Source organism: Symsagittifera roscoffensis, chromosome 3, assembly GCF_963678635.1.
Source record: "Symsagittifera roscoffensis chromosome 3, txSymRosc1.1, whole genome shotgun sequence".
NCBI lineage: Eukaryota > Metazoa > Xenacoelomorpha > Acoela > Convolutidae > Symsagittifera > Symsagittifera roscoffensis.
The window spans coordinates 42,878,434-42,894,217 of record NC_087064.1 but is presented as its reverse complement, the minus strand read 5'-3'; the positions used below and the strand labels follow the sequence as shown (position 1 = coordinate 42,894,217).

The 15,784-nt window shown below is 38.8% G+C and overlaps 2 protein-coding genes across 2 annotated transcripts in view; both read right to left on the bottom strand.

The window, feature by feature from the left end:
• Positions 1 to 15,784, bottom strand: part of LOC134842596 (spermatogenesis-associated protein 7 homolog) — a 532,288-nt gene that overhangs the window by 154,188 nt on the left and 362,316 nt on the right. The window lies entirely within an intron of this gene.
• LOC134841719 (uncharacterized) overlaps positions 3,454 to 15,784 on the bottom strand; it is a 78,666-nt gene continuing 66,335 nt past the window's right edge. The window contains exons 9-11 of the mRNA XM_063857754.1: positions 13,831 to 14,150; positions 3,949 to 5,512; positions 3,454 to 3,612 (exon numbers count right to left, since the gene is read on the bottom strand). Of these exons, the coding sequence (XP_063713824.1) occupies positions 3,454 to 3,612; positions 3,949 to 5,512; positions 13,831 to 14,150 (2,043 nt within the window). The remainder of the gene's footprint in view (positions 3,613 to 3,948; positions 5,513 to 13,830; positions 14,151 to 15,784) is intronic.

Below are 15,784 nucleotides of genomic sequence, written 5' to 3'. Positions count from 1 at the left end.
GGAACAATCGCTAAAAATGTTTACTTGTTTTGAGTTTTCAGGTTCCTATAAAAATACTTTTCTTTGTTATTATCTCTGTACTATCTATTTTATTTTTCTTCAGACCTAAAGCTCCAGAAAATATAGAGAAGGAATGCTGTTTAGTTGAAAATTCGAAGCACTTCTTCAACCTAGAAAACAGTAAAACAGTGTTCAATAAACTTTGCCCACTATATAAGGCTTGTGTATGGGACTTTGTTGATTCAATTCCTAAAGTGTGTAGGTCATAATTCTTTCTTTTTTTATCCTAGAGTACACTATCAAACCATCTATTTCTTTTTTAGGTGTAAATCGGTCTACGATTGCAAAGAAGAATAATTTTTCACTTTTGCGAATTATTGAAATAATTCCAGAGCTCAGATTCAAGTACATGCTGTTTAGTTGAAAAGGAATGCTGTTTAGAGAAAGAATGCTGTTTAGTTGAAAATTCGAAGCACTTCTTCAACGTAGACTGTAAAACAGTGTTCAATAAACTTTGCCCACTATATCAGGCTTGTGTATGGGACTTTGTTGATTCAATTCCTAAAGTGTGTAAGTCATAATTCTTTCTTTTTTTATCCTAGAGTACACTATCAAACTATCCATTTCTTTTTTAGGTGTAAATCGGCCTACGATTGCAAAGATGAATAATTTTTCACTTTTGCAAATTATTACATTAATTCCAGAGCTCAGATTCAAGTACATGGAATCATACCCTTTTGATACAGTACCTCAATAAACAAAATACTCATTTGCAATTATCAACTCAGCCCCAAGCAATGATAGAGGAGAACACTGGATCATGAACGCTCGACTGGATAAAAGCTACTACTTTGCTGATTCTTTGGGAAGAAAGAGATCAACTTACCCCTTTTGACAGAAAAGTATCGACAAATTTTTCCTCGAAAGCTACAAAAGACTGATAATTTGCGTGGATTTTATGCAATTTATTCAGCATTTCTTCCTTTTGAATTCTTCTAGAAGAACTTGAATTTTTTTCATGATGTGCATGTTTTAAATGTGCATGTTTTGGACGTAGAATTTTTATTTGTAAGCGTGATTTTTGCAGAAAAATCACTAGGATGTAGTGAATTGTTTGATTATTTATGAAATTTATTTCTTTAAATTCTTCATTTTTGTAGAAAAAGCAGCTTAGCAACTAATCTTTTGTTGAAATACAAGGAGAATGATGATGGAATATGGATGTTGTAGTCCCCCAATTGAAAGAATTAACGATAGAGTAGATAAATTTATGAAAATTGCAACCAACTTCTAGTAAATTGTATAAATTTCTTAAACGTTTACTCTGAGAGAGATAGAAAAATTATTATACAAAAATATCAGACACAAAAAAAGTTTGATACTATATCTTTCTCAATGTAAGCTTTTACCGTGGCAGAGCAATTGACAAAATTTCGGAAATTTCAAAAAAACTTTCAAAGATTTACGTCAAAGTGATAAATGAGAAATTAGTGGTAGCAACAAACGTGACAGAATAAATAAACAAGGTGAGGTAAAAATGAGAACTAGATAAAAACATCTGATACGTTTTTTCTAAGATGAAAATATTTTCATCTTAGTTCCAATGAAAAGTTCATGCAATTTTGATTGGATATTTCAATTTTTTATAAAAATTTAAATTTTAATTTGTCAGGAAAATAACTCAAGCTTCCTTAACTCTGTGGAAAACTTAAAAAGATAAAAATGAGTAACAAAATTAATAAGTATAATGGAGCTGTCATCCGTTCTCCAGATAACCTGGGGGTTAAAAGATTAAGTGGGATATAAAAGTAATCAACCGTGAGGAGCTGTCAAGATTCCCCTGATATCCTGTGGAGTGGAATAATTAACCTGTCAAAGATAATCCCCTCATAAAAATTTTCCCCAGATAACCTGGGGGAATATAAATAAGATGAAGTAAGTATTCAAAAGACTCTTTCGAGAAAAAAAAAATTCTGTGATATATTAGTTTATGATCCCATACACTAAATCGAAACTTAATTTTTGTCGAAACTTACCATCTGAAACTTACCAACCAAAAAAAATGTTTTCGATTTTCCAAGATAAAAATGTTTTCTTTTTTCAAGATAAAAATGTATTTGCAATTAAAACTTAAAAAATTTTCAAAAATTTTCGGAAACTTATCATCTGAAACTTACCATGCCAAAATTTTGTAAGACAAGATAGCCCTTACATATCACAAATTGTAGCAGTTAGCTAAGAAACGCAAGTATCGGCAAAATCGAGCTCAAAAAATTTGGGCGCCAAAAATCTTAATTAGGAAACCTATTCCCTATCTTAATACATAGGAAATCTATTCCCTATCTTAATACATTGGTTGGTGATTAGATGCTATATACCCTATCCTAATACATGGAAGTCACCAAACACCCCCCCCCCCCCTGATCGCCTCACACATATACTACTGTCCGTAATACAACATTCCGCTGATCGCAAGTGTATTCAAAAGGAGAAGCCTTTGAGATAATTGTAATTTTGCCAAAAAATACGAGAGGAAAAATTACATCTAACTGCTGACTTTCTCAAGTGGATTTGGAGGGGATTAGAACCTACGCTCATGGAAACCACCCGCTCACCATCGAAAGTTTTTAATTTGGGGTTTTCTTTGCAGCAAACTTTTTTTTGCAAAAGACCAATTTTTTTTCTAGTTTTCAAAGGCAGCGCGAATCGTTGTCTTCAAGTCAGTACCTTCAAAAACAGCATTTTAGGCAAGCTTCTTTTTAGATTTGCATAATACGCTAAATTTTTTTAATGAAGAAAAGGCCTTCCAAATTTTGCAGAAACAAGGAAATTTTCATTTTTTCATCTTCGCAAAACTAATATCTGCAAATAAAGGAAGTTAGTACTTATAAAAAAATCATCCACAATTTATTATTTGCTTTCAAATTTTTTTATTTACATTTTTCGTATTATGTACAATACTTATCAGTCAAATGTTATGATCAATACTAAACAGATCAATACTGAAAAGACCAACACCGAAGAAAATATCAATACTGAAAGAAAAGATCAATACTGAAAACATATCATTTTGTTAATGTATTCGCACTTGTTCCTGTTTTTGGGATTAAATTCAGATAAAAAAGAAAGATGTCTTCCCGGATACCATAATCGAAATGAAAAAATTGATACACGTTGTAGAAAGATAATGAAAGATAATTTGAGTTGATTGCACCAAATCTTTCAATTGTATGTCTTCCAATTTTATACAAAAATTTTTTTTCGTTGTCAAAATGGTATTCAGGGACACTCTTAGCAGTTAAAACCTCCAGTTAGGTGACAAATTATTTTATTTTTCAAATTAAAAAAATCATATTTTTCGTATCACACTGACAGTATTCCCCAGTTATTAGTTAGTTGAAAGTATAGGAATCCATTCATATCAGTTGTTAACTATAGCGTTGTATGACTGATTCACTGTATGATGAGTTCACTGCCGGGGGCTGGTGGTGTGGCCATGGCCTGAACAAACTCTCTTCCCTTCTTTACCTTCTTCAGCTGACTCACTCTGTCAGAGTAGCCCGCAAACTTCTCTTTCTTTTCCTTGTTGATCAAAATGTCCACATAGTTTTCCTTCATTGCCACGTTCTCATTGCAATATCAGAACAACACTTATCAAACTGCAAAATCATTTAATTTGAGAAAAAACTACCCAATCGACTATTTGATTTTTAAAAACAGCTTGATACTGATTCAAAATTTGAAAAAACCTTGCCCTTAAAGTGTCATTTAAGACTAGAAAACATGACATGCATATTCACCGATGCCGCACTATTTCTAAAAGATGAATCATATAAAAAATGGAAAACGAATTTTTGTTTTGAGTAAGTTTTAAACAATGAAAGCCTTTTTGTTCGAGTTTTTGACATCAAAAACAATATTGTGAATAGAAAATCTACTGGTGCTCGCCCTTCTTTTGGGGTTTAGAGATTGCAATTCTAAGACGAGTCTTTCCTTCAACATCCTCTGTCTCGAGTGTCCAGTGGTGTCCAGATGACTCACTTCAGTCTTGAATTTATCAATCTCATCCATTTTTGACATCATGTCCAGCAGCAACTTCATCAAACTCAGCTGCAATGCCTGCACTAACTTCTCTCCTTTTTCAACATCGTCCGATTTGATTCTAAACTCCTCCAGACGGGTTCCCAACGCGAACGACTGGCTGTTCTCTTGTGCTTCGAAGTAGTACGGAGTGTTTGCATGTTGTCGCCAATGACATCTGTATCTGCAAACTGTGCAATGACGCTTTTCGATATTCGGTTCAAAGCTATTCATAGCAAGACAGTATCCCTTATCTTCGTTATTTGCAAAAACGCAGTCATCGTGACAAGTATAACTGCAGACAAAGCATACTGTCACATTTCTACCCGTAGGATTTGGAACCTTGATTTTCTCTTGAGTCACAACTGAGTATACATCTGTTTGCTTCATTGCATTTAGCTCCTGCTTCATGTTATTAAGCTTAGCTCTCTCGCGGTCCAAGTTAGCACTTTGATATAGCAGCTTGTCGGTCATTTCTTGCAATCCAATGACGGCCTGTTCGACATCTATTGCTTTGGCTTTAGTGCTTGCCCTCCCGCTTTTGAGAATTGCTGGGCTTTGCGACTGGGTTACGAAGTCCAAGATACTTCGACAAGCGCTCATGCTATCATTCCAAGTAAAACTAGACTTTGCATCAAAAGTGTTCTTCAGGGCAAAGAGAACTCCATTATCTACAGTGAAAACTTGCTGGAAAGACAAGTCTTCAGTACCGCCCTCGAAACCACCATCCCTATTTCTGTCATTTCCGAAAGTTTTCACAAGGAAAACATTTCCACCTGCTGCATTTTCGAACAAATTTAGGAATCGGGACATCAAGAACTGAGTGAAAGTCGGCAGCCCAGCGTCAGGAGAAGAATCGACAAAGCACACAGCGTGTATTTTTTTCAAGTCAAAGACAACTTGACCGTCGGGTTTAAATGTGTCGGAATAAAACGGACATTTCAGTTCAGATGAGCTCAGGACATGCATCAGTTTCGCAGCATCCAGGGATGATCCATCTTCCACTACAGCGTCAATTCCAGGGGTGTCTACGATGGTATAAAAGCCATGCTTGTTTGAGAAACTGTAGCCTATGAAAGAGCTGACACCTCCGCTGAGAGAACGCTTCGCTCCTGGATATGGCGATTTATGAACGTTCTCACCCTCTATTTCATAACGGAAGCAGTCCTCAAAATCAATTTCCAGAAGCGAGTTCATCATTGCATTTATGAATGTAGTCCTCCCACTCTTCGAAGGTCCCAGAACAAGGATGGTTTTGTTTGCGACGTCAGCAGCTTCAATCTTGCACTGTTCATAAGAGCGTAGGACATCGTGTCGAAAGCCATTAGACAGACTCTGTCTAACCGAACAAGCCAAGAAAAATCTTTCGGGATCCACGCCCGGTTTTGTTGACTTCAAGTAATCTGCTTTGAGAAGTCTTTTGTTCACCGCCCTACACAGTTATACGAAATTGTTATACGATGCGCAACATCAATTAATAGAAAAGAAACAACCACAAAGATAGCATGACAAGCTAGCCGACAAAAAGTTGATCCAAAAATTGATGTCACAAAAACTATAGCTATAAAAAACGGTGAAAGCAAACTAATACAAAATCCGAGTTGAAACATCTACAACCAAGAAAGAAAAAAACTTTCAATTAGAAAGGGTGCTCAAGATGCAAGCATTTTCAAAATATGACTGCTGGTGCAGACAAGTCTGTATAGAGTCCATATTTCACTTAGTTCTGTAAACTACTAGTGGTCATTTAAAATTTCCTGCAAAAATAAGTAAAAAGTTCAAATGAAAATTAGTCATGTGAACAATTTTTTTGAGAAATACCACGGTTTATAGCAAGGATGTGAATCGTCGAAAGACAGTTTTAAAACAAGAATCAATTCTCCTTGTTATGTTATCATATAAATAATATAGATAGATTAGTATTTAAATTATGTCATGACAATAGAAGTAAATACAACTTAAATCTTTCATAAGTTGAAGAGAATGAATAGAGAGCGCATGCTGTTAAGGCTAGAGTGGATTGGCAGGTCGGTAACGACCTTGACCGATAATGGAATTTAGCACGAATAGCTAGCACACTGTTGACGTCATGTTTAAGACTAAACAACGACGCACCACATTTCCCCCTCTCGGGAAAAGAATTCAAACCGCGTTTGAATTTCTTTACTCTAAAGTACAAAATTACTAAATGCGCTTTTACATATGAAAACCGTGAAGAACATCAGGTAGACAAAGAGATTTATAGAAAATGACTATCATATATAAAGGTTTGATATGAATTTTAACGATTGTAGCGAAAACAAGATACAATAGTTTGTATAATGTCTGGACCAAATGCTGAATTGATAAATGCGAAAGTTTTATTTATCTGACCGACGTGAAGCTGCAGAGAAATTTGGTATGAATTTTAAAGTTTGTAGCAAGAACAGGGTACAATAGTTTGTTTAAGTTCTGGACCAAAGCCGAATTCGATAAATACAAAAGTTTTATCTATCTGACCGACGCGAAGGATAGTCGGAAGTACTCTTTTTGGGGAAGCGAATAAATTTCCTATTTGAAACTGCGGAATCCTCGGGTATATCTGCCCTAGACTGGCCTACTTGGTTTGATCGATCAGAACCAGACACGACAAAACGGACTTTCTTGTCCGGAGAGGCAGGTGTTGACGGAGGAGTAGTTGTTGACTGGGACTGAATGACACTAACTGAATGTCTAATAGGACTACCGTAGAATGTAGTCTGCTTTTTCCGTCGAGATGAAGACCGTGACGAATTTGACGATGAAGACATATTCCCATCCTGTTCCGAAAGTGTGCCGTGACAATCTTGGGTGTTAGAGCCCGATGCTACCAATTTTGATGAGGTTCCTACTTGTGACTTCGAGATTGACGATTCTTCGTCTGAAGAGATGGGAATAAGATCTGAGCCTGCTGGGGTCATTACTGGAGTTGACGCCTTTGACTTGATGCTGATAGGAATTTCCGTTCCTAAATTGCTAGACTTAGAGGAAGAGACAATAACTGTAGATTTCGGTTTGATGCTAATACACTTTGGTTTGACGCTAATAGGAGCCTCTGGTCCTGGATTACCCGACGTAGAGGAAGAAACTGTCAAGTCTACCACCGGAGTAGAATGCTGTGGATACGGGATGTTCTGTATACCCGGAGCCTCCGAAGTTGCATCTTCCCTTAACTTCGACGCCACCATTTGACTGCGGGGTGGAGTATGTGAAACTGGCATAGATGGGAATTTCGAATGAGCAGGCACGTACACTATTTTCGCTGAAATACGTTGTCTGGAACCCGATTGTTTGAGAGGCCTATTGTCTTCCGATGATGATGTTGAAGATGTCACGATTGGGCGTTTCTGCCCTTTCTTCACAGGAGTTAGTTGTTTTCCTGAAAAACTTAGTTGGGTTGATTTAAGACGTACTGCCAAGTGATTCCTTCTAATAACTTTCCCTTTATCAGAAATATATGTGGATTCAGTGATCCGCACGATTTTGCCCTTATAAGGTTTGAAAAGTTCTCTGCCAGACTTCCTATTTAGAAATTTCCGAAAAATTTCGACCTTATTTGGTTCGTTCAATACTAAATAGTCCAAATTACGTTTTGGCAACGAAGGGCGAATTTGTTCCGTTGGCATTTGGTTCCGGAATCTGAGGGTACCAGCGGACAAGTTCGAACGAAGAGTGGCTGCGAGGATTTGATTTCTCTCCGTCAGGGTCTTCAGGGCTTTGACTCCCTCCTGATGCGTCAGAGACTTTTTCAACGACAACCACTGGTTTGCTGATTGTGCCAAGCTCTCCAGTGCACAATAGTGGGGTGTATCCGCTACTGAGTCTGTGGTTCCACCAAAATGTGGAGACACCGTCGGGCTTGATTGCCCTTTCTTGACGACTTTGATTCTTGGACGACTATCGCACTGCTCCCGTCGCTGCTCTGGTGTGAGCAAGTCCCGTTCCAAACGTTGGTTGTCTAAATGAATTCCCGAAGATAAGCGATCAGCCGCTATAGATAGCTCCGTATTCGGAGGACGACCAAAATGAAGTTCAAACGGTGAGACCCCGGTAACTGAATTTTTTGTAACCCGGATATCTTCAATAATATACCTAAGAGTATCCTGAACATTAGAGAAATCCGAACTTAACCGAGAGGCGCCCAAACGACGTTTAATTGTTTGTATCGACCGTTTGACTAGACTGCAACCACGATGGTCCCCCACCGGGCAAAAATATTGTGCGATATTTTTCTCTAGACAAAAATTTTGCACTAATTTATTTTTAAAACCGGAGTACTGGTCTGTTTTAATGGATTTGGGGATACTGTGCTGTTGAATATATGATTTGAGAAATTTAATGATCTTCCGTCCTCCCGTGGAACGCGTAATCATAGCCGACGGATATTTTGAGTAACGGTCGATTGCGACCAAGATATATATGCTATTACCAAATGAATCAAGTAGAGGGCCTGCGTAATCAAGTTGCAGCTCTTCATTAAGACCCGATAACAGAGGTAAAGGCTTGGATGAATTAAATGATACGTTCGCTTTCAAATTCTTACCAAACTTTGTGCACTGAGGACAATCTTTGCACAGTTGGATGATGTCCCGATGCATTCGGGGCCACCAGATGTATTGTGCTGCGTCAACCATCGCTAACTGACCCGCATGCGATCTATGAAGTCGAGATAACAAAGGTTTGCGTAGACACATGGGAATAGCGATCCTATTATCCACCACAACACAGCCATCAACTACCGCTGCACAATGCCAAAATGATCTAATATAGGAATCGATACGGCAAAATCCTTCGTAATCCCGGTTGATTATTGCTCGTTTCATGAGACTTAAACTGGCATCTTCATCCGTGAGCTCCGACAATACATCTGAATCCAGAATTCCCACCAGTCCGGTTAACGATTTCTGGTCCGCAGCGACCACTGGTGACTTTAAGATCTCGAGACTGTTGACTGACTGAGATTGTTGTTTTGGTATCCTGCCCCGTTTGGCCCTGAAATTCGCTAGAATACGGGCATATTGACTCCTCAGTTCCACTCCTCGTTGAACTGTTGATGATCTTCTGGGTCGAACAGCCCCCGCGCGAAACCGCGGCCTGGCTCTATCTGAGGAGAACCAATGTTGAGTGACCGGCAGATACTGGTTTAACAACTGCTGGAAACTGTCATTTGTGTTGTTGGTACTTGTGTTGGGATTCATTGCAGTCTGAAAAAGAAAAGCACTCAATAATCTAACTGCACTCCAACCAATCCGATATGATGAAATCAAGACAAAAAGATTGATTAGTAACGACAACAGATGACAACCGCTCACGGCCAAAGTAATAATCCACAATGAGATTAGAATTGGCAGATAAATTGTGATCCATGCTGAGAAAGTGGCAAAATACTCAACGCTGATTGGCTAGAATATGAGCCAACACGTTGGACGCCCTCTAGCGGAGAAAGAATCGATAGATTAGAGGAGTTATTTTGACTAATGGCTAACATTTTGTCGCCCTCTAGCGGATATAAACCTTTCGGTGTAGATTGAATGTCTTGAATTAAGACGCCCTCTACCGGTATGTTTCCAAATTTGTTCGATGCAACAAGTGAACTGTTGGTATCGGGACAATTGATCCGAGACTGACAATTTCCCAATAACTCAACTAGGTTAATTTGGTCAGGCACGACATAATCCTGACATACTTCCGCGGTTTCAGATAACTCCTCAGTTGAAGTATAATGCCTGGCCCAACCGTCCAAGAATTCACACGCATCAAAGAATCGACTAATGCATTTGACGACATATTGTTCGTCAAAACTGCTTGGTCGTGGAGCTTCAAATGTTGGGAAACGAGATAAGTAATCCACGATTCCTAGCTTACAGCCGGAGATATGGAAGATATCGAAATCGAAAGGTAATAACCTATCAGCCCATCTAGTTAAACGTGACTGATAAGTTTTGTTTCCGCGGTTCGTCTTTAATGCAGATATGATTGCTTTGTGATCAGTTAGAATCACGAAATGATTCCCTAACAAGTACGTTCGAAAATGCTCACACGACCATACGATCGCCAGAAGTTCTAATTCATTGGTACTGTATTTCTTCTCCTGATCGTTTAGAAAACGTGATGCAAAAGCAATTGGCACCCAAACATCCTCTTCTATTTCCTGTTCTAATGCAGCACCCAGACCACTATGACTGGCGTCACATTTCACCCGCGAGTTCCGACTTTGGTCATAGTGATACATTTTTGTTATGTTCGCGATCAACTGCAAGATGTTACTAAACGCCATTTGCTGACATTCCCCCCACACAAATTTGCTTTTATTACCTGCCGTCAGTGGCGGGCGTAATTGGTCGGAATGGACCTGAAGATTCGGCAAAAATCGTTGTAGGTGGTTGAGTATGCCCATGAATGAACGGAGTTGTTTGAGTGTTCTTGGTGGTTCCAGAGCAAGTACTGCCTCTATCTTAGAACGTTTCGGTCTGTATCCTTCTGAATCAATATCGTATCCTAACCAAGATAATTGATTCAAGGAAAATTCGCATTTCGAAAATTTCAGAGCAAAACCTTCTTTATCCAGACGACTTATCACCTTGTCTACAAGAATATTGTGATCCTCGACTGAACCCTTCGAAACAATCAGAATATCATCAAGGAAACAAAATACCCCTGACAGACCCTGGAGAGTATTGTCCATCGCTTTTTGGAATTCCTTTGGCATGTCCGTTAGACCATAAAACCCCGTCTTGAACCGATACGTGCCAGTTTGTTCTCCACAGACGATATTGAAATTGCAATGTCGACTAACTTCCTCACTGAGCGGAATCTGGCTGAAGGCATATTTTAAATCTAAGGACGTAAACCAAACATCTCCTGAAATGTCCGACGTGATTATCTGGGCGGCCGAGTCCAATAGTTCCAACAAATTCGGCATTTGGTAATGGTTCTTATGAATTTGTTCATTCATAGGTTTAGCGTCCATAGCTAATTTCACAGAACCATCTTTCTTGGCCGTAATTACTATCGGAGAGATGAAATACTCACTGGTACATTTATTCAATTTAACCACGTGCCCTTCATGAATGAGTTTTTGGATTTCCTGACCAACTTTATCTTGAATATGCACCGGCACTCTCCTACCCTTTTCTTGAATGGGGACGAGTGGAGACTTGAACGTAGAGAATACTTTGTGGTTTTTGGCTTTGCCAATTCTACTGAATACCCGATGGAACTTCTGGTGAAAGTGAGATTTCCATGAATCCGATGTTAAATTCGGGTTTGATTGGGAGACTTCTCCCACCAAAGGACGATCTGGTCTAACTTGCGTTGTTCTTACTCCCAATTGGGGTTGCAAATCCAAACCCAGTAAACAACGTGTGCGATTTTCTGAAATAAGGAATTTTGCAGACTTGATATGCCATCCCAAAGATGATACATCCATAATTAACGTGACCATCAATTCAATTTTCTTCCGATTATAGTCAACGTATACTGTATCAATTGGACTTTCTTGAACCGTGAAGAACTTGGCTGAAGGAACCGTTTTCAGAATATAGTCTGCTGTCTTCTTATTCACGAAGGAGGCTGGACTCCCAGTATCCACTGTTGCATTGAAAAACGTCTTACCACAACGTAGTGTTATCTGGATGGAACGTAACTTGCCCGTGGCGGCATTGACCACCTCCAACTTTTTCACTGACCTAATTGGGAGACTTGGTTTCACTGCTGCTACAGATAAAACAGTGAATTCCGACTCACTATCGGACGCGATGAAATTACAAGTTTCTTCCACTGTCTCATCTGACTCAGCTTCCACGTTCGCTACATTCTTAGAGTTACAACATTTGGCAAAGTGACCCTTTTTGTCACAGTTCCTGCAAGTAACATTTCTGGCTGGACAACTCTGCTTGTGGTTTGTTGAGAATCTGTTACCACAGAAATAACACGACTTCGATTTCTCGTTGATCCCCTTTTTCTTACTATTCTGTGCCCGATTAATCCTGTCCGAAAGTTTCTTACCCTGGACAGAGAAGGTGGGTTCCTGTTTTATCCGGGAATTCTGACCCAAGGTAGCACCTGCCTGGGAATAATTGCCCGACGACGACGAACTCCCGAGTTGCCTTTGCAAATCGGTGGCCGTTTGTGCTCCCTTTTCTTGCAGTAAAGCTGATTTCAAAGAATCCTCCGGAGTAGCACCTGGATGAATACATAATTCTCTCTGAATATCCTATATCTCATTTTGGCAATGAAGATATCTCGTACGACTTCCTTTTCTTGATCAATTGTCCATCCACACAGGGCGGCTTGTCCCGTCAAACTTAAATAGAATGCTTCCAAACTTTCTCGGTCTGAATGTACCGCGTTGTATATTTGCATACGTTCGATGATGAAATTTTTCTCCTTTCTGAATAGGAGAACACAGAATTCATGGAATTCCCGAAACGTTAATTCGCTCAGATCCGCATGTGGATAATTTTGGAGGAATCTTTTCCTCCCTTCTGAGCCGAGCGAGAAAAATAAACGAGATTTAACACGTTGTTCAACCTCGAAATAATACACTCCTGGTGCAATTCAGGGACCTTTCGCCCGGCGCTCTTCATTCATTTCTGTGACTTTCCGGACCGCCGCGTCATTACGTGCAATACGACTTGCGATTGCTGCAGCATCTTCATCCGCCCCCACAACTTCTGGTTTTGGAGCAGGATCGTCGTGTACGACACCCGGAGGTTTTAATAACTCTCGTGGATCGCATCTCTCTCTTAGAGTAATTGCCAAATTGAATTGACCTATCCACGAATCCCAGCTATGTGGTGGGTCCGCAGTTGGTTTATGCCAAAATACGGATACGCCCAACAGGTCAGTTCGATCCTCTGAGGTCGAAACTGCTGGCTGCGCCATGTGAATTGTCGAAAGACAGTTTTAAAACAAGAATCAATTCTCCTTGTTATGTTATCATGTAAATAATATAGATAGATTAGTATTTAAATTATGTCATGACAATAGAAGTAAATACAACTGAAATCTTTCATAAGTTGAAGAGAATGAATAGAGAGCGCATGCTGTTAAGGCTAGAGTGGATTGGCAGGTCGGTAACGACCTTGACCGATAATGGAATTTAGCACGAATAGCTAGCACACTGTTGACGTCATGTTTAAGACTAAACAACGACGCACCACAAAGGATAATAAGTAAACACAACCCACAGATAGTTTGAAAAATGTCAATGAACGCAAGGAAACCGAAAAAACTTCAATTTGCAGGCTTCAAAAGAAAATGTATATGATTTGAAGCTCTTCGACACATTGAAAAAAAATACCCCAATTTGAGAAAACTGAATCAATATCTACTGTCGAAGCTAGAAATACTTCACGCTTTGTTCCGACCATTGAAAATGGCGAGGAACGTGGTATTCGCGTGTGTTTTAGATTTTTTTATTTTTTCCTACGCAAAAGCAGGTACCACAAATAATCATCGGCGAGAAAAGTTCTAACTAAACAAAAACGAACAAAAAAATGAGCAGGACCTAGCTAAAAGTCTTCCCCACATTCAGTGTCACTTATAATAGAAATGCACTATAAAATTGGCCAACGTGAGGTGTTTAAGTATTTGCAAGACTTTGAGCGAAAAAAACTGTCTGCACTGCGACCATTGGGCCGAGTATTTTGCATTTTTAAAATTAAACTCAACATTTCAGAGAAAAGGGTTCGATTCGACTTAAGATCAATTTTTGCTCGATTAACCCACCCGAATTGTTTCAATTTGCTGTTGCCGACAAAAACGCAGATTCCGGTGGGCCTGGCGTACTGGGGTTCGTTAACAATTCTGTAAGCCAGTTCCTTCTCTGGTATGCGAGTTTTCACTGGTTTCAGCCGCACCTCGAACATGCAGGTGTAGCCTTCCATCTTTCCATTTTTAAATGCACTGTAGTCGGCAGCCTGTTGTGGATCTTCTGTGAAATACGCACCATTTCCACAAACTTTGCCGTAGCGGCCACTGACCTCGTTCACATCTTTGTCGTCGCTGTGTTTCTGTCTCCCTCCGCTGGATGGATCCACAACTTTCACCTGCATTTTTCAAATTTGACACTTCGCTTACACAAGAAAAAACTCAAATCTGATATTAGTTATTTCACAAACCACTTCAAAATTCAACAAAAAAATGGTTTGATAAAAATTTCGAAAACAAATAGATTTTTCATTGAACACTCACACATAAAACACCTAGCCTGAAAGAAAAATAAGTTTTCAGCATGAAGCAAGACTGAAACGTCTGCTGCGAAGTGCGCCATCAATGAAAGCAGAAATGACCTTGCCATTCACTCTCAGGTCGGATCTACTTAACAATCCCCCCATGGTATCTTTTAAAGAATCTCCACCCCTATGAATAAACACAGTAATTAGCACTAGAGCTGTGTATTGAGAATTCTAATTTTGCTGCATTATGATTGGTCGAAAACCTAAACTACTTAGCAATCTACCTTCTGAAAAGGAAGGAGATAGTTCAGTAGATCCCTCAGATCAAAGAAACGATCCGATCGAGTTCAAAAAAAGCTGCCAATAATTCGTTTGATTTTCGCCGATTTATACATTGCTGATTTAAATTAACCGATCAAATTGAACAAAATTTAAAAATTCAAATTAATTTTTTTTCAAATTGAGTTCATATTAGACAAGAAAGAAGATAGCAAAAGTTGCTTAAATGCTCAACCAAAATTTTACCTCAAAAATGTGGTCATTTGGCTTTTTTTAAAAATCAAGAAATGAGCTGCAACTATTTTGTTGTTTGATGAGAAATGTGAGACTACTCGATATGAAACATGCTTGAAAAACATGAAAAAGTATCGACTAGCATAATTTGATAGCTTTATTTATCAGAAATATTAAAGAACAGTCATAATCCGTTCGAAACAAACTTGCATTTCTGAGAAAAAGAAAATTGCAATCATACGCTTACCCCCTACCATACGCCCACACCTTCGAGTACCTCGATCGAGTCCCCCTACAAAAAATAAATCAACGGTTAATCATAAGACAATCTCACGAATCTCCCCATTTGGCAAAAGAGACGAGATAGTTAAACAGACTCGGAATCATAAGACAATCTCACGAATCTCCCCATTTGGCAAAAGAGACGAGATAGTTAAACAGACTCGGAGGATGTTCACATGGTCACGTGGTCCAATTTCCAATTTTATTAGTGAGTTTGTTCAAAATACAGATTTTATACAGAAATAGTTTTCAAAATTACAACTTGGCTAACGGGAAATTTTCTAAGTAGGGTCACGAAGTGTACGGTTAATCAATATTTTGTTTATAATGATTCAATTTGGCCAGTAATTGTTTCTGTTTGAAACAATTAATGTACTTCATTGAATTTTTTTTGGATTTTTATGCTAGTCGATACAATTTTCAATTTTATGCCAGTCAAATTTTATGCCAGTGGATACACCGCCCTCTCCTAGATTTTTGCTAGGCTGTGTAAGATGCTTCTTTCTCACTGGTGTATCGACTTGTATAAAGTTCCACCATCATAAAAGTTGTGACATTCGACCAGAATGTACGAAAATGCAAAAACAGAACTCGAAATTTTATTGTGAGATCGGAGTGGGAAAGTTAACGGTTTTAACAAATTAGTGGTCTTAGTCGTTCATTTTGACGAACGCGGAAGGGTTAATTTGGAGTTTCATGTTAATTTTTAA